The sequence below is a fragment of the Nymphalis io genome, chromosome 30 (assembly GCF_905147045.1).
Source record: "Nymphalis io chromosome 30, ilAglIoxx1.1, whole genome shotgun sequence".
Taxonomy (NCBI): domain Eukaryota; kingdom Metazoa; phylum Arthropoda; class Insecta; order Lepidoptera; family Nymphalidae; genus Nymphalis; species Nymphalis io.
Window position 1 is genome coordinate 7154641 of NC_065917.1, and position 25035 is coordinate 7179675.

The 25035-nt window shown below is 38.1% G+C and overlaps 1 protein-coding gene and 1 long non-coding RNA gene across 2 annotated transcripts; both read left to right on the forward strand.

The window, feature by feature from the left end:
- Positions 1 to 4387: 4387 nt before the first annotated feature.
- LOC126780169 (uncharacterized) lies at positions 4388 to 7410 on the forward strand. Its single transcript, XR_007670451.1, has 3 exons — positions 4388 to 4470; positions 4826 to 5039; positions 7110 to 7410. It is a non-coding gene; the product is annotated as an uncharacterized LOC126780169 (long non-coding RNA).
- Positions 7411 to 16387: 8977 nt separating this feature from the next.
- Positions 16388 to 19757, forward strand: LOC126779869 (uncharacterized). Its single transcript, XM_050503988.1, has 3 exons — positions 16388 to 16916; positions 17802 to 19202; positions 19337 to 19757. The coding sequence occupies exons 1-3, from the start codon at positions 16388 to 16390 to the stop codon at positions 19369 to 19371; spliced, it is 1965 nt and encodes a 654-aa protein (XP_050359945.1). The 3' UTR covers positions 19372 to 19757.
- The last annotated feature ends 5278 nt before the right edge of the window (positions 19758 to 25035 follow it).

A 25035-nucleotide genomic window follows, 5' to 3' on the forward strand; every position in this document is an offset into this window, starting at 1 on the left:
ATGAACCTACAAAGAGGTCACGAAAGAGAACACCTCCAGTGACCAGTCGAAAACGACGAACGATGCAGTGCTGCCAACCATCAAACTTTATAAAATCGATTTTAGTTGATGGAACAAATATCGATTTACTACTCGAACTTTATTTAATAAAACGATTAAAATTAATTTCATTAGGAGAGGTTCATCGTTAATAAATATTGAATAACACTTGTATATAAGAATATTCGAAGTCGAGATGGCCCAGTGGTAAGAACGCGTGAATCTTAACCGATGAACGTGGGTTCAAACCCGGGCGAGCACCTCTGAATTTACATGTGCTTAATTTCTGTTTATAATTCATCTCGTGCTTTTCGGTGAAGGAAAACATCGTGAGGAAACCTGCATGTGTCTAATTTCATCGAAATTCTGCCACATGTGTATTCTACCAACCCGCACTGGAGCAGCGTGGTAGAATAAGCTCCAAACCTTCTCCTCAAAAAAGGGAGAGGAGGCCTTAGCCCAGCAGTGGGACTGCTTCGAGTGCCACTCCGACTAGCGAAGGTTGGCAGTCGGCTTTGAATACTCATTCTTGTTCTTCGCGAGGCGAAAGTGTTCGACCGCATTCGCGATTCCCGTCCATTCTCGGTTGTTGCACAGCCAGCACTTTATTCTGCGACCAAAAGCTCTCCTTCCGGCAACCTTTCCCATCATAATGAGTTGCAAAAGTTATTATCTTTCATACCTAAGCACGTATCCGAGATATGCAACTTTTCTTTTCTTGACAGTCTCCAAAAGTTGCCATGTCTGGTTGACGCGTCGTTGGTTGTTGGTTTTTTAATTGTCCATGCTTCGCACCCGTAAAAAAGTATAGGCCAGATGTAACAATGTAAAAGTCGTATGCGCACAGGGATCTTAAGTTTGCGATTGTAGATTTTTTTTTAATCAGTATATCTTACTTATCTCTACTAATATTAAAAATGCGAAAGTGCCTATGTCTGTCCGGCTAACATGCTTTCATGGTTAAACCACTGAACAAATTTTGATAAAATTTGGTACAGAGATAGACTAGATCTTGGAAAAGAACATAAGCTATTTTTTATTGCGAAAAAAGGCTTGACAGGGTTTAAATAGGATGCAATTTTGTATGGAAATTCGTCATTATCGAAGATAAAACCACGGAACTTTGTATTTACGCACTTGATAAAAAGTAAATAAACATTACTTCCTGCATTTATTAAATTTCGACCCACATGGGGATGAAATAAGAGATAAAAATGTACAAACAAATCTGTCAAAATTTTAATAAAAGGATGTTTACGGAAACGTGTATAATTAGTAAAATTACGTCTTAATTATATACACGTCGCGTGAGCGCTAATCGTTACTTCATCAAAATCGGTTGTCTATCAAAAGTTATAAAAATGTAATGTTCATATACATATTTTTGTTGTTATAATATATGTTGCTAATATCAGCCAATAGATGGCGGTGTGCTAAATACGCCAAATTCTAAATTGTCGTGTCCTTGTTCGTTTCGTCTGATTGTTTTTTTCATTCATTTAATTATTACACTGACTGAAAGAATAAATACTTTGTGGCTTTAGGTTGCAATTATTAATTCGGTTGTAATTTTGTTCTATTCTTTCTAAGTTAATATTTTGTTTTTAATTTTATAGATGTTTACTTAAAAGTTAGACACATAGAATACAATAAATAAAGGTTGTGTCTTTTGTGAATATATGTTACTTCTGCACGCTTTACCACAGCTAAAATATGATAAATTAACATATTTATTCTTATCCTATTTAACTGGAGTTTCGATTATGACGTGGGCGAAACGCTAGTTAAATATATTTCCGAATGAATCAACAAAAATATAAACAAATACTGTTATTACTATGCCTAGAAGGAAAGATCAAATAATTGCACGTTACGAAGATAGTTTATAAAAAGAAATAAATATGGCATAATATACAAATTCTTTTTAAAAAACGATTGTTTATTTATTAAACATTTATATTAATTTAATAAAAAAAAAGAAAATTTCAAAGATTACTATTTTACTCGCCCGTCGCCTTTATAATAAAACTAGGATCACAGTGAAATTTAAAAGAACGCCTGATTTTACGATTATTAATTTAAAACGAATATCGATTCGACACAGATAAAGTAAAATGTTTTAAATCACACGTTAATTTCATATCTCATGTTGGTAAAATAAGCAGTTAGCGTTAGTTTCTTGCGGTTGGCAATGAATTGTTAGACCCGTTAAGCCCGTTTGGACATTTGAATTTCAACATTACGTTTAGTGTTAGTTCCTCATAATTCCTTAAATGCATTCTTTCACTTTCACTTTATATCTTAAACGTTTCCATTACAAAACGACAATAAATATTATTTAATTTGTAAGTAGTATCAATGAATATCGTATATTATCAGTATTTAGTATATTTAACTATGTGCTTATATTTAATATGTGATTTTTTCGTTTCTTTTTTTTTTGTTTCAGATTACGTATATCGGATTATTACTATGTCATCTATTTCATTTTAAATATATAAGAAGTTTTTGGTTACGTTGTTACATTGTAAGTAAAACTAAATTGTATTCGTTTAATGGAGGTATATCGATTGTGATATTTAATAAATTCTTCGTTTAATTACATTCTTGATAATAAAAGCGGCCACTTGGAATATCTTACATATTGCCCAATTTTGATACATTTAAGCATTCTTCAGGTGAGTTGATGCATTAATTACATTATTAGTTAATATCCAATATGTTTCACTATTTATTTCAATTAATATCTTGATATTTTAAACAAAACACATACATTATTAAAAGCAAAGCTACTAGATGACTTAGGTTGAATCCTAATGTGTTTGGAATACTTAAAGACCTAATTTCATTAATATTATTATTGTTCTCGTTCTCTTATACTCTTTAATTGCTATTTAAACAAAAAAAGCATATTGTGGCATTTCAAATGAGAACATTAATTACTTCTTATCATATAAGTTATTAGTAACATTTTAATTCTTTATTTTTATTTGTACCTGTGTTTGTTTCATTCTCAAGACATAGTATTTGATCTAGTATATGCAGGGCAGGTAATAAATTGTTTTGTTTACAGGACAAGACTTTATGATATTACAGTAGTAATATATCAGTTGAAAAGTTCTTGCTGGGATGCAGCTGTTGGGGGCTCTGTTTTGTTGAAAACTAAATTGCTGTTTGCTCGCCTGCAACTGCTTGCCACATTGCTCTGCTTTATTATCATACTGAATCAACATTTTCATTTTCTCTTCTTGATGCTGAATTCTGGGTTTATGCTATCCTGCTTATTTCCTTTATCATTTATTGATGACTTAATATTTAACTTTGATGAGGAGATTGATATTTATCTTAGTGTACTGCAGAATTATTCGCGTATAAGGGAGTTGCTTTCTATTTTCGAATAATTAGAGATAGTTATATATGAGATAAGATGCGGATAACATGTCGCTCCCTATTTACCTTTTTGGGTTCAGTGTGGTAAGACGTTCTTGTTCTACTTGAAGTTCAAATGTCGTCTAATTTTTATATTGATGATTGGAAATATTGGTGTAATAAAACACAATTATTTTGTAATTATTAGCAACTGTGAGGTTGCCGCCCGCGTTTAGGCATTAGACGCGTTAGTACATTTTTTTATTTCTGACTGACACGCCGTGAGGCTTGACTCGGGATTCTCTGAGTAATGCGGTGGTAACTTCGGAATGAGATTCCTCGCAACAGTCTCGATGATTGGTCTCTACGGAGTCCTTCTAGTCTAGCGGTTTTTTTTCCATTGGGACCTTGTGGTTCAGTCTGCGGATGGCAGTCTGGGTATTGTTGCAAAAAATCCAAAGAAGAAAATTTTGGGCTAGAAAGGAACCATCTCAATCATCAAGGATAACATCTCCAAGGCAGGAGGCTAACTGATCCCGAGGTATATGGCGGTCTGATGCTAGAAAGGATATCGGATGAATAGATTCGGGACACAGTGAGAAAGTCGTTGAGGCTGCCACAAAACGTGCCGTATTTACATGCTTGGCTTGGCGGTCCTATGGATGCAGACAGCCTTTAGAACCTCGTACTATATCTGGTACATGTTTCATTATTTTAATAAATTTGTTAATATTTTAAACAATAAATAAACTTTGCTTTCGACAATATACTGAATGCCATGGTTTAATTCTAATATGCTTGTATTTTTTAAATGCTTCATTTTATTATAAATAGGTATAAATAACTTTATCATTCTTTTTTTATTACTAATTAAGAAATTAGTTTCCATATTTTTGAATTTTTAAAATGACCAATTTAATAACTTTAATCACATAAATAATTATTTGAAATTTACAGTACAGTGCAGAAACAGCCTGTTAATATCCCAGTGCTGGTCTAAGGCCTCCTCTGCCTTTTGAAGAGAAGGCATGGGACTTATTCCACCACAGTGCTCCAATGCGGGTTGGTAGAATACAAATGAGGCAGAATTTTAATGAAATTAGACACATGCACATTTCCTCACAATGTTATTCGTCACTATCAAACATGAGATGAATTATAAACACAAATTAAGCACATAAAAATTCAGTGGTGCTTGCCCGGGTTTGAACCCACGATCATCGGGTAAGATTCACACACTCTTACCACTGGGCTATCTCGGCTTCCTAATAAACTTGTAACTCCTAACACTATCTCAAACTGTATGCGTTCGTAATCGACCGAATTTAATTAAGATTTACACGTTCTAACCATTAGGCCATCTCGGCTTTTTTTAAGTATTTATGCAATACCTGTTATAAGTATTTTTTTTTCACAGCACTTGACTTGGTGAAGTCAACTGAAGAGTGCTTGCTGAGATGGAGTTTTTGGAGGCTCTGCTGTTTTGAAGTCTTGCTGCTGTTTGTCTAGACAACTGCGACTGTTGCTTCTGTTGCTGCTGTTGATGCTGCAGCTTGTTGCATGCCACTTTGCACTGCTTTTTCTGTTCTGAATCGACAGTTCCGTTTTCTGTTCTGGATGCTGCATTAATGGTTTGCACTTTCTTGCTTATTTCAATTAACTATTATACGTCCAATTTAAAACCAATACTAATAATTATTTAGTTATTTAATAAGCACACTAGCAATATACATGTATCACACAGTCACACACACATATAAACAGTTTCTGATATGAATATTAATTAATAATAATAATAAATATCCTGGGACATTATTCACACTGATTCCAGATTAAGCTTGTACAGAGCTCGTTCTATGGAAACCAGACAACTGATATACTACATATACTACTTTTCTTTTGTAAATACATACTTATATAGAAAATTACACAAAAACTCAGGACAAACAGACATGTTCGTGCACACAAAAGTCTGTCCTGCGTGGGAATCGAACCCACAGCCATAGGCGTGAAAGGCAAGTCTCTACTAAACATGCCAACCGGCTCGTCAATTATAAGTGTACTTAACTTCATAGATTATTGCATGAACATGATTTAATAAAAATTGTGCCGTCAGGAACAAAGTTCTTTGTAATTTTCAACTCAAAACATGTTTTAAAATTTTAGTGTTTAACTGTATTATTGTTAAACCAAAAAGCACAGCCGTCCTTTCTTTCAATGCAAAAATGTTAAGTACCAATTTAAATTAATAAATTACATTTAATATTTTAGTAATTTATTCTAAATTAAAATTTAAAAAGAGTTATTAAAGTATTATATTTTATTATAATCTGCCCAGAGAAGAATCGGCAAAAGAAACTCAACGGTTTTTTTTATATTTTTATTATCATGCCTTGAAATTGTTTACAAATTTTATAAAAAAAGTATAATAAAAATAGTAAAAATATAGTCGGAAGACGATCGTTTCATAACCAAGGTGTTCTATCATCTATAAACTCGCTAATTGTATAAGTCAAATAATACTGCAGGGGATCGTAAGCGCGATGTAATTCAGACACTCTTTTTAGCTGGCCATCTTTGCAATGCAGTATTGTATCTCTGGATCCTTTGTAATCTACTCATCACTGAATAGATTATACCATAGCTATCTCTTCAACCATTCGTCCAAATTATATGCAGTAGAAGGGAAAAGTTTTTTGTTTTAAGCCAAGTGCTTAAACGATAAGTTTACTTATTTTGATAAGAATTCATAATTTTTGATAATTTGACCAACGAACAACCTAATGATTTATTTTCTTAATATAAAAAATAGCTTTTTGTTACTTAAATATAAACTTGTAAAACTGATTTTCTTGTAGGCATTATCAAACTACAATTTTTCTCTAGAACTCAATCGTATATCTCCCATCGTTTTCGTTGGACCGTTTTTCCTCCGACTTACTTTGCAAATCTATATACAGTACTCACAAATGATATGGCTTTCTATCGGTAAAAGAATTTTCAAAATCGGTTCAATAGATCCAGGGGTTACCCCTACAACCTCACAAACTTTACCTCTTTATAATATTAGTATAGACAATCAAGAAGCTACCACATACAGAAGATTAAATGATAAATGACAATTACGTACGTCAGTAATATTATTTTCGTTTTTTACCATTCGTTCCTAAGAAGATAGATCCACACAGCCTAATCAACTGAAATGCATGCCAAAAATAGTCCAAACTATTATATTTATTAAAGTGTAATATTTTAAACTTTGACAGCTAAAAATGAATAATGAAAGGCTTTTTTTTTACAAATCATATCATAGATATACTTATCTTGAATAATTTGAAAATCCATGTTTAACTTGAAATGATGATGAAGAAAATATTTGTTATTTTTTTAAAGGTTTTCTGTGATAAAATAACTTTGGCTTGGTTGATTCCTGCATGAATAATATTATAATAGTGTCATCTGAATAGCAATATTATTGGTCGTATAAATTGATGAAAATTTGTGTACTCAAAATTTTCCAAGTTTGTTCTAATCGATTTTAAATGATTTTTATAGTCTTAAAAATTTTAAAGCTTTTAAAGTATCATTACAAAAATATATTTTTTTACGATCCGCCCAATACCAAGCGGAATTAGGTAAACAACGAAGAAAAGGAAGTTAGTTTATTAACAGTTATTAATATTAGATTGTTTTAATTTCAGATTGTACTTGCTCTTTAGTTAATGCAGTGTTGTCAAAGTTAAAATGCAATAGTGGCGCTTTGACTAACCCTTACGGCGATAATATTTGCAGCCAGATGTAGAAAATCAGGATCAGCATCTTGTCGGATCAGTACGTGGCAGTTCATCATGTTTATTGTTTGTTCGTTTGTTCATTATCAATTTCTATTTTACTACCCATATTTTAATATTATTTTTGTTAATAAGGCCATGAACATAATTACCTATCTATTTTGATAACCTAGTCGCTAATGATATTTACTTTTGATTCACTCTAGTCGTTGTTTATGATCAAATATTAGGTTTTTTTTTTGGAGTGAATGTTATGACATAGTTTGAGGTTAACTATAATTCTATTTATTAAATAATATTCTTTTAGATTTAAATCTGCTCATAGTATGCGACAGTCTTTTATGAAATGTATTTTATGGAATACTATTTTACCATCGGCAAACATAATATACTGTGCACGGTTGGGGCAATTTTTGATATAAAAAATATAACGAACGGGGAGATTCATCGCCATACGATGGCCCACGCCTCGATGTTTCACAAGTCCCGTCGTGGGTTCGTCGTAAGACATGGGTCGCGGATGGGAAGCGGATGCATCGGTGCTGGGTCTCGTCGACGCTGGTTCGTCGATGGTTGGTCACTACGAAGAGCAAGAGAGAAAATTTATTCGGTTGGGACCTTGCAAATACAAATGACTGATGAAAACCTGTCTGGAGGTATTGGCGTTCTTGGTAGTTGAGTCCAACGCGAGAGGGGGTTCGAGTACTGAGCGGACCTCAGAAGTGCAGACCACGATCGAGCCGAAGAGCGCTCCCGAAGACCAACCTGCCGTTGAATCACGCCGTTGAGTCGAAACCTCAATCGTGTCAAACCCGGCGCATGTACTCGAAGTTCTCTTTCGGGAGGTTGAGACACAGAAGTGCATACGCATATAGGAACTATTCCAAAAGTGTCCTAGTCGTGCAGTAGCGGAGGTAATCAACTGATGCACTTGGGCCGTTAAGCACAGCCTAAGGACGCTAGAAATTTACTGGCGACCAATCCTCGAAGCAGTATCGAGTGCCCCGGGACCTTCGAAGGAGGCCTTTCAAATCTTCGGACAGTGTCCCCTGTACGGAAGTGTGTACAAATACTCGGAGCTGTGGGCGCTGATAACCGTCGATGAAGTGAAAGCGTCCCGCTTCGACATAAGGACTGCGCCAAGTCCAGGTCTTCATTCTGAAGAGAGATGCTCCAAAAGGTCCTGGTGACTACTGGTCAATTTCAATTGCGTCGGTACCATTTCGGCACCTGCACAGCATCCTGACGAGAAGACTGCTCGCCTGCTGCCCAACCGACAAGCGTCGGCACGGTTTCGTGAGAAATTACCAACAGCTGGACAAGGTAATGTGCGTGTGCATGGCAGAGTGGCAGATCAACGTGGCGGTGGTATCAGAGCCCTACTTCGTTCCCTCGCGGGACGACTGGGTCTCCGACCACGAACAGGTCGTGGCCATCGTCGCCCCTGAGGTCGCTGGCGCTCCAGCCATCGAGGGTGTGGCCAGGGGCAGGGGGTGTGTGCTGGCCGTCGTCGGCGGTGTAACGGTCGTCGCCGTCAACGCGTCGCCCAGTTGGAGTCTCGCCGAATTTGAGCAGATGCTGGTGGAGGTCGGGACTCTGATCGGGCAAGCAACGCCCGCACCGGTGTTGGTCGCGGCGGACTTCAACGCCAAATCAACGGATTGGGGTTCTCCTGTGGCTAATGCCCGGGGTGAGTTGCTGGAGGAGTGGACGATCTCGTTGGGACTGGCGGTCCTCAACAGTGGGTCAGAGAGCACGTGCGTGCGGCAGCAGGGCAAATCGATCGTGGACGTTACGTTCGCGTCCAACGCCCTGGCCCGCCGTACTCAAAATTGGAGGGTTGAGACTGGCGTGAAGACACTGTCGGATCACCGATATATTCGGTTCGATGTCTCTGCGTCGGCTCGTTCGGATGTTCGGCCCACTGTTGGAAGAATGGAAGGTCGTCCGCGTTGGTGCCTGGGTCGCCTCGACGGACAGTTGGCGAAGGAGGCGGCCATCGTCGAAGCCTGGGGGGCCGGTTTCGACCCGGCCTTCCCGATCGATCAGGAGGCCGACCGGATCAACGGCGCCCTATCTCGGGTGTGCGACGCGGTGATGCCGAGGGCTAAACCGCACCCGCCATGTCGGCGGGTGTACTGGTGGCGTCCGGAGCTCCGTTGGCTGCGCAAGGCGTGCGTGCGTAGATACTCACGGGTTGGTCGTAATACGAATTTCCGAGCCCGCTAACTTTCTTCGGGGATGCGAAGAATGCGCGACCAGGTCAGCAATGGGGAAGAGTGACTTGTCACGACGCCCAACTCCTATCCACAGCCTGCTCGTGGCGCCGCTGATGTGGGAGGGGGGGATCCGCACCTAAATTAGGCAGCCCGATAATAGCCGTTGCGGTGCTGCGTGCCTGGTTGGTGCAAATATCCTAATCCATTCTTCGACGAGGCCACAAGCGCTGTTCCATTGCGGTCTCCACCATCGCTGATACGGTCCTTACGGATACGTCTGTGGTGATGGAGACCGGAATCAGGCTTGACCCTGATTATTATAATATATAATAATATTCTCTTTGAGTGGTGCGACAGCCTTCCATCTTTATGGTTGTAATCCTGGTGGTGACTGCGAGGTGAGATTCCTCGCAGTAGTACCGATCCTTGCAAAACCCGTGGGCGAGCCCCGTGGTTGGGTTTGCGACCCGACCACAAGGGGGAATTTACCTGTTTCAAAAAGTCTAAGAAAGAAAGTATTGGGCCGCCCCGATCTTCCACAGGAGTCGGGGAGCACGGTCAATTCCTCCCCGGTGGTTCAACTTGGCGTTCCCAGCGGGAATGTTGGGCGGACACTTGGATGGACCTGTCCAGTTTGTGGACGTGTTTTTGGAACCAAGATGGGGCTGTCCACAAACGTAGAGCCCACCACGTCGAGGCCAATGTGGAGGCTGATCCAGCGCTGGTGAAGCGCAGGTGGAGTGAGGAAGAGTTGCTTCTCAATGCTCGAGTCGAGGCGCAATTTACGAGGGAAACCGGGAATGTGCGAACGTAGACCTTCCCGCCAAGCTGCCCCAACTCCGTAGGACGTTAGAAGCAGTTTAGGGCCAATGCCGGGCTTTCAAATACAAACGACTTGTGAAAACATGTCTGGAGAAATTGGCGCTCTCGGAAGTTGAGCCCAATGCGAGAAGAGGTTCACCACGCCAATATTGCTCCACAGATGTCTGTGGAGCAATATTGGCGGGAGAATTTGTATGCCTCGAACGTCGAGAGTCGTTCCGGAATCCGGCCTCCACTAAGTGGATAAGGGAGCGATGAATGCAATATAGTGGCTGAGAATACGTGCAATTTGTGCACTGCCACAGTAACGCCCTCCCTTCCCGAGTCCGGGCATCGCGAGGGCGTAGATGTATGGGAGAGTCGACGTTGAACTGTCGTGCCGGATGCATGCTCAGGGAGACGACGGCTCACACCATTCAGCAGTGCTTCAGATCGCACGGCGGCCGAATCGAACGCCACAATTGCATCACAAGTGTCATCGCCGAGGCGTTGGCAAAAAAAGGATAGACCGTGGTGGTGGAGCCGAGGTTCGTGACCTCAATAGGGTGTCGTAAGCCCGACATAATCGCTGCTAGGAACGGGGCTGGAGTGATCATAGACACTCAGATAGTCTCGGGTCAGAGACCGCTGGACGACGCTCATCGTGCGAAACGTAGTAAGTACGAGAAACACGCTGAGCTAGTCCAGTTGGTGGCTGATAAACTAGGGCTATCCGGAGCGGAGAGTGTACGTGCCACTTCATAATCGAGAGATATAATAATAATTATATACATAATACATATGCATTATATGTGTATCTCTTATACATATAACGAGGCGGCCAATCTCTCTTGAGATTCGCCGCCGTCTGGAGGACATTATTGTATCTCTTATATATTATACGCGCGTACACACGCTATTACTCTTTCAAATTCAGTCTATGGATATATATGTCGACGTAAAATAATAAAACTCTTTCCTAAATCGTAATTATGTTAATATTACTAAATTAATTTACAAGTTTATTTTACTAAGTAATGTTATGATTAAAATGTATGATTTTACTAAGTTATATTAAAAAGAAGGTGTAATGGTTGAGTAGTCTTTTAGGAGACGAACAATTACTCCTTATTTGTTAAAAAGTTAATCTTTAAATTAAAATTTCAATTGTAAAACTATTATAATATATTGAGATATCATAAAACGGCAAATACCATTAAAACCGTTAGTTGTTTTTAAAGATGTTTTGCTTATTAATTTTACGTTCTAAAATAACAAAATAATTGCTAAAATTAAAGTTACACTTTATAAGTAACAACGGTTATTTTTGTTTATGAATTTCTGTAACATCAAAAGAAGTAGTTTTCATTTTTACTTTAAACTTAACTCTGTTTTTATTATAAGTTTTATATTCGAAAATTCTAAGCAGTGTTTAAATAATTCCTAAAAATTGTTTCATAATGTAATAAATTAAAATTGTGTTGCAATAAAATTGTTAACTTTAATTTCATTATTTTAGAGTGAGTGTATTAATTGACTGCAGTTTTTTAAATGTTTTATTTTTAGAAGTACTGCTTAAATAATTCTTAAAAAATGTTTTTATAATTTAATAAGTCAAAATGATGTTGCGATAAAAATGTTAACTTAAATTCATTATGTAAAAGTGAGTGTATTAACTGAGTGACGGCCTTCTTGAGAGGATAGCCGTCGCTGAGCGCCGCAGGCGATGGTTGCTAGAGTGGTGAACGGGAATTCGAGGATTTACTTTCTGGGCAACCATCGTCGAGGTAAGGTGAGGATTCACTGTGTGAGTACAACTCAGAGTTTATTAAGAATAAAGAAAGTGTTTTGTGCATTAAAAATTGTTATACATTGTCCGTGGTTTTCATTAATTATTTTATTATGTTCACATTTTATTGAATTCATTATGGATAAGGAGGGTGAGGTTAGCTATGCTGACAACACATTATATATATATATATATATAATGATTATTATACGACGTCATCGTATATATATATATATATGTATTTCTTAGTGTAGAAACGGTCGAGTTAGTCTAGTATAGTGTAGTATCGTGTACCGTGTGTACAGAAAGTTAAAATTTCTGTGAAATATGCTTTAGAAATACCTTAAATTAATAAAATAAAACATTACACACACTGCAACACACACATACGCAATTACGCATTTGAAATGTTTATAATTGTAGCAGTACGTCGATACGCACATAGTAACAAGAACACACGCCACGCATGCCGCATTATATGACGTCATCGTTTGAAACAATGAATAGCTCTGAAAAGAACTGTTTATTTGAAACAACGTAGTATGACGTAATGTCAAGCTCTTAAAAGAGCTGTTTTTATAGTTATAATCTTCACATAATAATCTTCGCTTCAATTGGTTTCACTTCTTCAATGAAAACGACTCAACTTGCTGACTTCTTGAAACACGTCTTCACTCCACGCGCCGCTCGAACTGACTGAACGCGACGCCGCGGTAAAACGAGTATTTTTAGAAGCGGGAGTAAGACGCAAAACAGGTTTTTACGCGCCAATCAAAATCCCTACTTTTAATGTAGACGCGCGCATTTGATATTATTTTTACAACTTATATTTTTCTTTCTATTTTGATTGGTTAATTTTTACTTCACATTTTCTATATATACTCGTACCGTTTTTTAATAAATCATTCCACCATAATCCACCAGTTCTACCGTTCTCAAGAAGTTTTATTTTACTGCTACAACGTTAACCTCCTAAATAGTCTTTGGTCACACTGTAATGAGATTAATATTAAATCATTTACAAATACTAATATACTCTTTTGCTTTTATAATTTGTCTAATAGATATTTGTGCGTTATAATATATTTATTTTGCCATTTCTCTAATTATTTATTAAAAGTTTTGGGTCACAACTAAAAATCAATAAATTATTATCTGTAGGAACTGCACGCGCACTGTCAAACGCAACTGCGTAAAAGTGACAACTGTCACAATCAAAAAGTTTTGTTAACAATTTCGAGTTTTCAGTGTTTTTTTGTTCAGTTTTTACATAAAACTAATATTGCATACGTATTGAGTGTATCTTTATGATCTCATATTATATCTTTCATGACAGTCCACCTCGAGACTGCGTGCCTAGCAAAGCCTAAAAGATCAATTATAATAATAATACACGGTCTTATAAATGCGTGCTGTGAACATTAACTTTTTATTTAATATGTTAAAACTTTAAATTTCGTTTCGGCTCCTGTCAAAAGTTTTAAAATGGCGGTTAAAAATTCAACGTTTTTCCTACCGAAGTTGCTTATAAACCACGAAATAAATAACAATCAAATTTAGAGAAGTGTCTACTACATTTCCTATATTTATTAGCCACATAAGGAGTGTGAAAAGAAAAAAAATCGCAATTTTATTACACTCGATTGGTGGAAAAGGTATAGAAATATTCAATTAATTCAACATTGAAAAAACAAAAATCACCAGAAGATCTCATTAATAAATTTAACAACTATGGACAGACATGCATTTTTCATAAGAAAACAACGCGAACACGAAGATATAAACAACTATTACGAATCTAGAAAATCGCATCGTCAGCTTAAAATGTGATTTTGTTGAATTAAAAGAGTCATCGGTCCATCACGGACCAAATATAGCAAATATGTGCTCGAGTAGCTCGCACATACGTCAAAGATTATTACAACGGTCATCGCGCAACAAAACACAGAACACATAAATAAAAACACTGAGTTGTCGTTGTCATCTTCTAATAAATATCAAGTGATGAAGGAGGAGTAAAAGAGTGAAACAATACACAGTACAGAATATAGAGGATGTGCATTTACTAGCAAGGATAATCAGATAGATAACCAATTTGGATGAAAACGAAATTGTGAAGCATGGTCATATTTGCCTAATCGATATATAAATTGAATAAAAGTATTTTGAAGTCTCAGTTTTATTGAATTCGTCTTCGGTTAATGCTACAAAGCTTGCATCAGCATAATCAAGAATAGGAAGAAGTAGATCTGTGCGAGCATTATTTAAAAGAAAATGTTGAAGACAACGCAAAGACCTCAGAGCTGCAAACAGTCCAGCTAAGAATTTTCACAAATTTAATAAATATTGTCAAACATTATGGATGGCAAGGAAGACCACTCGACTTTTGATATTTGTTTCCGGCTGCTAATAATGATGGCTTGAGGTTAGCTAGGGTTTGACATTAAGACCTAAAGATTCACTCCACTCAAGAAAGATATTGTGGTCGTTATTCATCCTTGCGATAGCCATAGCTGCCGAAATTATAATAAATTCTATTGAGATATTTATATTATGTATTTGAAAAATCAATGCTTTTTAAAATAAAATATGATTTGACATTATTCTAATTTAATTTAATTTAGTTAGTTCCAATTAATTCTATTTTTTTATAAATATGTATTTTTTAAACTGTTTTGTTGTTAAATTGTTGTGGATTTTCTCTATTATGTTTGACATTCTTGACCATAAAAATATACTTTTTTTCTCCTAGATTATATTTCAATAATGTTCAAATTAACATTTAACTAATTTCTAAAATTATTATGAATACTAAGTACAACAAATTTCTAATTTAATTCAATTTAATTTATTGTTATCATAATATGTTATTTATTAATGATTATAAAATGTAATTAATGTAATATATTGGTCATTCAGTTAATACAAAATTAATAAAATGCACGCTGTAATTACATATAATTAAAAGTGCAATTAATCTTGCTTAGCCTTAATTATATATTATATATATATTAAGAAAACAAATAACAACACATCACATGACTTCAAAAACATAACACAAAGAAAAATCTTCTATAACATATTAAATAACTAATTTGGGTATCTTACAATTGGTACACATTTCCGTTTTGGTCTACCTGTGGAGCTAGCTATATTTGGACAGGGTGCTGAACTGTCGTTACTACTACCACCAATTAAATCTAACCCGCCATCTCCTACTGGTCGTGATATCGTGACAGCATTCTCACCCTTAACCACATTACACTCTTTGTTTGGGCTAGGAAAATAAAAATTTGGTGTTCTTTTTTTGATCTGGTCATCGTGTCTTTTTGATATCTGACCTTTCCATAGTCAACTATATATTTCTGCGATTCTTCACTACGGATTATAGTAGCTTTACACCATTTATCAGGACCGCTATACATCCTCATCCATACTGCCTCCCCATCTTTAAATTTACGTGAAGTTCTACCAGTTAGCTTTACCTGATTACCCTGTTCTATCCGAACTTTATTCTTACATAATCCATCGCTACGCATTAAATCTAGCCTAGATCGTAACGAGCGTCTTTGTAAAAGAATAGCCGGACTCTCACTTGTAGTACTGTGAATACTATTCCGATACGCTAATAAAAAGGTTTGTAATGCTAAATCTACATCAACCTTATCTCGTTGTGCTTTTTTTCACATTTTTTCAATTTAGCAGCACTTTCCGCAGCTCCGTTCGAAGATGGGTGATAAATCGGTGAAAAAATTGCACCTTAAAGTCGATTGAGTCGAAGTCGAAGTCGATTGAGTCGAGTCGAGGAAGCGCCGAGCGTAACATGTGTATACGAATTGCCTCCTAGTTTTTTATTTAAAATAATCAGTAAAGTAATATATTACATTAAAAAATTATGTTTAACTATTAGTTTGAGAAATATAAAGCAAGAATTAAACCATAGTGAACAAAAACAGTACAATTGAAAGTGATATAAACTATTAACAAAAATTTAAAATATAACGTGTAGTTAATAAGTGCAATCAGTGCAGGACGCGTGAGTGTGTCATCGCCGGCAAAGGTCATTGACCGCGCGCTGTGCTAAAGCGCAACGATTGAATGTTTGCTAAGACATTGTAATTATACCTACGGAGTCAATAATAACAAAAAAGATGCCTAAATGTGTTACGTGTGGAAAATTTATGGCTGTAGGAGATGGCGCTTCTTGCTGCAAATGCAGGGCTTTAAACCATCTTGCTTGTATTGGGTTATCAGAGAAATCAAAAGTACCTATTAATTGGACATGTATGGATTGTAAGTCAAAAACTTCAAGGAGAAATAGCGACGATACCCCCGCAAAATGTAATACCTTACGAGACGTTAGGCAGCCAGCTTCGAACATGGACGTTTTTATGTCTCCCAGTAATACAGTGTCAGAGCAATCAACTATTATAAGCGAATTGAAAAGTATTAAAGAAGAGTTGTATGCTACTCGTAATGAGCTGAAAGAATTTAGGAATGAAATGGCATGTATATCGTCTAGTATAATAGTATGTAATGAAAGAATAGATGGGATCGAGAACAGATTGGAATGCTTAGAAAAACGACTCGAAACTCATAGTATCAACAACGATGAATCCCTGAAAGCAACAGTAGACCAGCTCAAAGCAGACTTTAATGAGAGGGAACAAGATTTATTACTTAATGACATCGATATCACCGGCATTCCGGAAAGCAAAGGTGAAAATCCTTATCATATTGTGATGCTCATAGCCGCAAAACTCAGCGTTAAAATCGATGAACAAGATATCACGCGGGCAGAGCGTATAGGACCTATACACGGTTCAAAAGAAGGAGAAAACGCAACGCGCCCAATTGTAGTGAGATTATCGAGGAAGACTCTACGAGATGACATACTACGAGCGGCACGTATCCGGCGTGGTGCAGACACAGCAGATATGAATATTCCAGGCAATCCTAGAAAATTTTACGTCAATGAACGCCTGACAAAAACTAACAGGCAATTATTCAAAAAGACGCGAATTGCGGCTAAAACGTCTAAGTGGAAATTTATCTGGACACGAGAAGGAAGAATATATACAAGACAAAACGAAGGTAAACCGAGTATCAGAATCAAATCCGAATCAGATATACTTCGTATTTTTAGGATTGATCAAGTTTGATCCGATGTTGCGTTTAAATTACATATTAACTTCGTTTTTATCGATAACTCTTTTCATACTTTTACTTTTCGTGTTTTTATTTGTCTTATGTTTACTTTTATTATTATTATTAATAAATGCACATTCACTCTATGTATATTTAAAACTGCACTATACTCGTGTAATCATAATAACCATAACAATAGGAAAGACGACAAATATGCTTATTTATATTATTATACCCACAATTATTATATCAAGAAGATCTAAGTTATTGAATTATTGTATGAACAAGGGCATGTTAACTACTCAAATTATAAACAAATTTAAATTCTTATATATTTATGTTTGGGGAACAGGTAGCAAGGCAGCAATCACATGACGGAATATTTAAGACTTAGTTTGCTCAATGTTAGATCACTCAACACGGGACGAGATGAACTCTTAGTTTCTATAGAAAAGCATTCGCCTGATGTATTGGCCATAAACGAAACCTGGATTAGAGAAGGAGACGACATATCTCTGCTGCAAATACCAGGGTATATTTTTAAACATATACCCAGATCTACAGGGAAAAGAGGAGGTGGTGTTGGTTTTTATATTAAAAAAAAAATCAGGACTCACATCATACAACATCCGAAAACGTCTCTAGAACAAATGTGGATTGAGTTACAACACAAAGGGCTTCGCTTAGCCATCGGGACTGTCTATAGGCCGGAAACACAAAATATTGGAAACTCTATAGAAGAATTAAGTGAAACTTTGAGCTCCCTGTCAGCGTACAGTTTTCAATGTCTCTTAACTGATTTTAATATTGACCTTTTAAATAGTAGTTCAAACGACACAAAAGAATTTTTAAGGTCCTTAGATCAACAAAATTACACACAGTTAGTTCAGGAGCCTACGAGAATAACTATGACATCAGCAACACTTTTAGATTTAATAATAATAGACACCCCAATGCTGTGTACAAAAATTGAAGTAATTCACAATCCTTGCTTAAGTGACCATGCCTTAATACTAGCAGACTTTGACATAAAAAAACAAAAAGATGGGGTAAAATCAATTACCAAAAGATGTTTTAATGATATAGACGAGGAAGAATTTGGGGAAGATTTGAAAAATATTTCATGGAATAAAATCAAAGAATCTGAAAGCATCAATGAGATGGTAGCAAAGTTTAATTGTGAAATATTAAATTTATTTGATAAACACGCACCGGTTAAAGTCATAAAAATAAAAAACAATTCTTATCCATGGATTACCGAGGTTATTAAAATAATGATGGAAAAAAGGGATGAGGCGCTAAAAAAAGCCCATAATAGTAAAAATGATGCAAGTTGGTCATATTATAAAATGTTCAAAAATTTTACCAATGCAAGTATAAAAAGAGAAAAAAAAGCTTATATAAATTTCTATGTGAATAAAAATGCCAATAGACCAGTTCTAATGTGGCAACATTTTAAGAAAATTTCTCCCTTAGGCAAGGGCAATTCAGGTTGTATACCACCTCATTTGCAAGAACCAGACAAAATTAACGATTTTTTTATGACATTGCCAGGCAATGAAATCACAGATTTAAAGACACTAGCTCAATTCACAACGAATCGAGACTCGAACACCGAATTTTTCATAAAAGAATGCTCGAAAGAGCAAGTACTTAACATAATAAACAACATCTCTTCAAATGCAATTGGGCATGATAACATTTCAATAACTATGATAAAATTAACCTTGCCTGTTACGCTTGATATTATTACCTATATCATTAATCAATCTATCAAAACACACACGTTTCCAGACTCATGGAAAATAGCAAAAGTAATACCTTTACCAAAAATCACATCAGTAGAAAACTATAAAGATCTAAGACCCATCAGCATTCTTCCGGTTATGTCAAAAATTATAGAAAAAATCGTATGTATGCAACTAACAACCTACTTGGAAACACATAACATACTTCCAGAACATCAATCTGGCTTTAGAAAAGCTCATGGAACGGCCGCTGCGTTATCAGCAGTAACAGATGATATTCTTTCGGCATCAGATAATGGTAACGGAAGTATACTCGTTTTATTAGATTTTTCAAGAGCTTTTGATTGTATAAATATTGAACTTATGTTGGCAAAATTATATTACTATGGAATATCACACAATGCCTGTAAATGGTTCATGTCTTTTTTAAAGGGAAGAAAACAGTATGTTTCTATAGAAAGTTCTGAACAAAAGGAACCGCTGATTTCGCACATTAAATCTAACACACGTGGAACCCCCCAAGGATCAAGTCTAAGCCCAATCCTTTTTATCATATATACAGTGGATTTAAGTCGCGAGTTAAATAGCTGTAAGATACATCAGTACGCAGATGATACTCAGGTATATCTACACTTTGATCCAAAAAATACAAACATTTCAGTAAATTTTATAAATAATGATTTAGAACATATATCTCAGTGGTCGGAAAAAAATAATTTAGTTCTTAATGCGAATAAATCAAAATATATGGTACTGGGCAGCAAACATCAACGTGAATGCATTAAGGGACACAACTTACAGATCAAAATAGGCAATGAATCTTTAGAACAAGTAAAAGTTGCTAAAAATCTTGGTCTATACGTTGACGAAAATCTCAGATTTATAGAACATCTAAATCTGAAAATAAAAAATGCTTTTTATAAATTAAAAGTTCTATATAGTTTGAGACCTTTCATGTCGGAGAAAGTGAGAGTTACCCTGGTTGAGTCACTTATTTTATCGATTTTTAATTACTGTGACACAGTGTATGGTCCCAGATTATTGAAGGAGACCGAAAAAGCTGTACAAAGAGTTCAAAATGCTTGCACTAGGTTTTGTTTTGACGTTCCTAAGAGATCACATGTAGCTCCTTTCATTAATTGTCACAATATTTTAAACATGAAATCACGTAGGAAGCTTCATCTAGCAGTATCTTTACATAAAATTGTACGGAGCAAAAAGCCAAATTACTTATATCAAAAGCTTGACTGGCTAGAGAATAGAAGAGATAGGAGTGTCCGAGAAAATGAGAAGATTAAACTATTAATTCCTAAACATAAGACAGTAGGATTTAAAGGTTCTTTCAAATATGCTGCAGCAAAAATTTGGAATAACCTACCACCTCCCTTACGTGAATGTCATTTTTCAATTGTAATTTTAAAAAAATGCCTTAAAGAATATTACCTTCGTCTACAAGTAGAAGTGGCTACGTAACAAAAACTTTACAAATTAATGCGAATGAAGCAAAATATGAAAGAATAGAATCCTAAAAACTTGGACTTCTCTTTATTTTTATTTAGTCATAGTTTCAATTGTCCTAGCCATGACGTACACATAGAGTTATGGTTGTTATGATGCGAAGATGTGCGTGCGTGTATTAAGTTTTTGGTTGTTCTATTAATGTTCAGCTTTAAAATGTAGTTATTGACCTGGAGAAATTGCTTATTTACTTCTTTTTGTGCTATATAATTATGTCACTGGTTTTTCTTTTACTTGCTTTTATATCAGTTTTTGTTTTTTTTGATTTCATTATATTTTAATATGATACGGAACGGTGCGGCGCTCTCAACTAAATCAACTGAATATAGAAGGAGCAAGCTGAAAATCAGCGCTGGGCATAGCACAGCACATAGCTGAGCTTGCAACCAATTGCGATACGGTCGTCAATGAAAAAGAGTGGTAAATTAGAAAAATGTGTCCAGTATGAATAATTTGTATCTCATAAAAATATGTACGTTTTTTCTTAAGAGTTACTTTGTAATGTACGACCTATCTGAAGCAATAAATTTTTATTATTATTATTATTATTATTATTAAAAATTGCTTAATACCATTTTGAATTAAAAATTGTTTAAACTCTTAAACTAGTAAAAGTAGGACCCTGATCTGAAACTAACTCCTTTGGTAAACCGAATCTTGCAAAGGTTGAGGTTAAAACTTTTATTAAAACTGATGCGTTCATTTTTGTCATTCTAAAAATTTCAATCCATTTCGTAGTCGAATCGATAATGACTAAAAATATACTTCCATTTATTGGTTTTTTTTTTATGTGCGCCGGGATGGCAAATGACTATTCCACCTGATGGTAAGTGGTAGTAGAGTCCAAACGCGACGACGGTCAGTACAGTTGGGAAGAATGTTCTGTACTAGCCGTCCCCGCCTTGCCGGCCCGCTAGTTGCCTCTTCACGCCTCGTTTGAAAGAACCCGGGTTGTAAGAGGAGGGGAACACGTGAGCTGGTAAGGAATTCCATTTTTTGGAAGTGCGACAAAGAAAGGAGTTGCCAAATTTCTTTGTTCGCGATGGAATTGATGTCACAGTTAGGCGGTGACATCGAGAACCAGCTCGCGTGGACTTAAGAAGGAAGGGGGAAGCAGGAATTAGAGAGAATAATTCCTCAGAGCACTCGCCGTGATACAGTCGATAGAAAGCGCTCAGTGCTGCTATCTCACGACGCAATTGTAAAGGTTCAAGGGTGTTTGTGACCTTTACGTCGCCAATAATGCGTACGGCACGTCGCTGCAACCGGTCCAAGGCCTCAAGTAGGTACTTAGCGGAGCCATCCCAAAGGTGCGAGCAATATTCAACGCAAGACCGTACCTGTGTTTTGTATAACAGGCACAGTTGTTGTGGCGTGAAAAAACGCCGCACCTTGTTCAGAACTCCGAGTTTCCGTGAAGCTGTGTTTATAATAGCCTCGATGTAATCCCTTGGACTAAGGTCGCAGCGAACGTTCATCCCCAGCATGGCGATTTTGCTTTGTATCATCAGCGGTGTGCCACAGAGGGAGGGAAGAGGGGAAAATGGTGACTTTTTCGCTGTGAGAGCGCATACCTGTGTTTTCTTGGCATTAAACTCAACAAGATTATCAGAACCCCATTTGGCAATGAGCTCTAACGTCCTATCGAGTTCAATGACAAGATCCTTCCGCCTCTCCTCAATTTCCGCCCGCCCAGCCACTGCGCGTCCGTGGTATCCACCATGCACTGTACTATCGTCTGCATAGCAATGTGTGTTCCCAAGAGAGAGCATATCATTGATATGCAAAAGAAAGAGTGTCGGAGATAGCACAGATCCCTGGGGGACCCCAGCATTCACTACATAGAATTGTGAAGCGCAACCATCAACTAAAACACGAAGGCTACGCTTGTGTAGGAAGCTGGCAATCCAGGTGCATAGCTGAGCAGGCAGACCATATGCCGGCAGCTTGGAGAGAAGACTTCTGTGCCAGACCCTGTCGAAAGCCTTGGAGATATCGAGGCTGACAGCCAACGATTCTCCATGCTTGTCGATAGCTTCACCCCAGAGGTGTGTTACGTACGCTAGAAGATCACCTGTGGACCGTTTTGGTCGAAACCCGTACTGACGATCATTAATTAGACAGTGATCTTCTAGGTAATGGATCAGTTGGTTGTTTAAAATCCGTTCCATCACCTTACAAAGTACTGAGGTGATAGCTATTGGCCGATAATTTGCCGGGTCAGACCGATCCCCTTTTTTGGGAACCGCTTGCACATTAGCTCTTCTCCAAGCCTCCGGCACACATCCCGAAGAGAGAGAAAGTTCGAACAAGCGCGTTAACACAGGAGACAGCTCTATTTTAGGATTCAGCACTATGGCTGGTATTCCATCAGGACCGCTAGCTTTCCGTATATCAAGTGATTGCAGCTCCGCACGCACATCACGTTGCCTGATTTTTTTTTTTTTTTTTTTTTTTATAGAATAGGAAGGCGGACGAGCATATGGGCCACCTGATGGTAAGTGGTCACCAACGCTCTTAGACATTGGCATTGTAAGAAATGTCAACCATCGCTTACATATCCAATGCGCCACCAACCTTGGGAACTAAGATTTTATGTCCCTTGTGCCTGTAATTACACTGGCTCACTCACCCTTCAAACCGGAACACAACAATATCAAGTATTGCTGTTTTGCGGTAGAATATCTGATGATTTTGATGTCAGGCATCGTGTGGCCACATGAAGGTATTGTTGGTGGCAGCGCACTACAATTATCGATCACGGAGTTGTCGGCAAAGAGTTTAGCCAGGAGATCGGCTTTCTCCTGCGGACTGTGAGCTAGCGATCCGTCCGGATTTCTGAGCGGTGGCAGCGATGGTTGGCAGAAATTGTTTTGCACAGACTTGGTCAGACGCCAGAAGCTACGGGAGCCCCTAGGATGCGAAATAAGGTCATGACCAATCTGTACAATGCGCTGTGCATCCGCTCTCGTGCATGCCTTCCTACAAGACTTGGAATTTTTATTGTAGTTTGCTTTCAGTGAGTCAATGTTAGATGCCCCGCTAACGCAGCCGTTGATCCACGCGCGATATGCCGCCTGCTTAGATGATACAGCGTCGGCACATTCACGAGTGAACCAACGGTTACGCGTACCCCTATTGATGAGATCTGAGGTAGGAATGTAGTATTCCATTCCTAACATGATCTCATCAGCAACAGCAGCGGCACTAGCTGTCGGGTCATTCCCACTGAAGCAACGTTCCTTCCAAGGGACTGACGCATAGTAATCGCGCATAATGTCCCAATCTGCCGACTTATAGTGCCAAACGCGACGTTTGCATACCGCTGATGGCGGCAGCTTGGCCTGTGGCACTTTGGTAGATATAAGGCCGTGATCCGAAGAACCAAGTGGAGCTTGAACCACAACCTGATATTCCACCGGGTGAGAAGTCAGCAGAAGATCCAGTAGAGAAGGCGCTTGCCCATCAATGTCTGGGATCCTGGTGGACTGATCAACCAGTTGGGTCAAGTCGTGTGTGAGAGTAAAAGCATGAGCAGTTCTTCCAGCATGGTCAGTTTTGAGGGATTTCAACCATGATTCATGGTGAGCATTAAAATCCCCCAAAAACACCAATTCCGCGTTAAGAAACTGCTCTTGCGCAGCATCTGCCACCCGACTAAGATGGTCAAATAATCGGCTTGTCTCCAAGTCACCATTGTGGGATCTGTAGAGGCACACGTAGACTCGACTCTGACGAACCAGGCCCACACGTACCACCAACATGGAGAAGGAGGGGTCCTCCAAGCAGCGCAATTGGTGACAACAAACATCCACCCTGACGAACAAGCATACTCCGGCTTTCGCTTTGAAAGATTCTTCAAGCATGTAGCTGGGATAGTTAAGGTAGCTGGTGTCGGCAGGGCGGAGTATTTTCGTCTCCGTGAGAAACAACATTGCTGGCCGTGCTGTCTCGAGATGGTGGTGGACAGCGTTGAGGTTAGCGTGGAGTCCTCGGATGTTAGAGAACTCGACCTCAAACAGCGTGGGTATGGTGAGGGTGTGCACCGCTGAACGACCGTTATTTCTTAGTTGCGCTACCATTTCGGAAAATAAGGAAAAGAGACGTGAAGCGTACGACGTGTTGCCACGATAGGGTCGGGCAAAGTATGGAGGCGTGTTTCCCCAAATGGTTGCCAAAAGGGAAAATATACTGATCCACCGGACGGAAGGGCCCCCGAACCCCCCCGGAAGTGGCCCCTGGACCCCACCTTCCGATCACCAACCGGCACGACGGTCCACCCCGAGATTATGCGTGGCCTGGTGGGGCAGCCTCGCGAGCTGGTTAGGCACGCTCGGGCCCCTGTACTTTGCCACGGGCGGCCAGCGGAACAGCCGTTTCTTCAGGTATCCCTGTCCAGCAGGTCAATACAGTTTCCCCCGGCATTGGTTCAACAGCCGTCTCCACTGGACCAACACCCATCGCGGCAATACTCGCTCGGGCACTGGCTGTACGCTGGCTGACCTCGAAACGTGGCTGCAAGCCACTTCACGAGTTTTTCACCATGCTTACGGTGGTAACAAGCCAGGCGGATGTTAAATGTCAAGATGTCAAGCATTTCCAACAATTAATAA

Excerpts from the sequence above, each read along its gene's own strand:
- LOC126779869 (XM_050503988.1), top strand. The coding sequence starts at position 16,388 with ATGGACGTTTTTATGTCTCCCAGTAATACAGTGTCAGAGCAATCAACT. Across the intron at positions 16,917-17,801 it reads TGACATACTACGAGCGGCAC|AACAAATGTGGATTGAGTTA; the intron begins GTATCCGGCGTG and ends AAACGTCTCTAG. Across the intron at positions 19,203-19,336 it reads TCTTTCGGCATCAGATAATG|GGAAGAAAACAGTATGTTTC; the intron begins GTAACGGAAGTA and ends TCTTTTTTAAAG.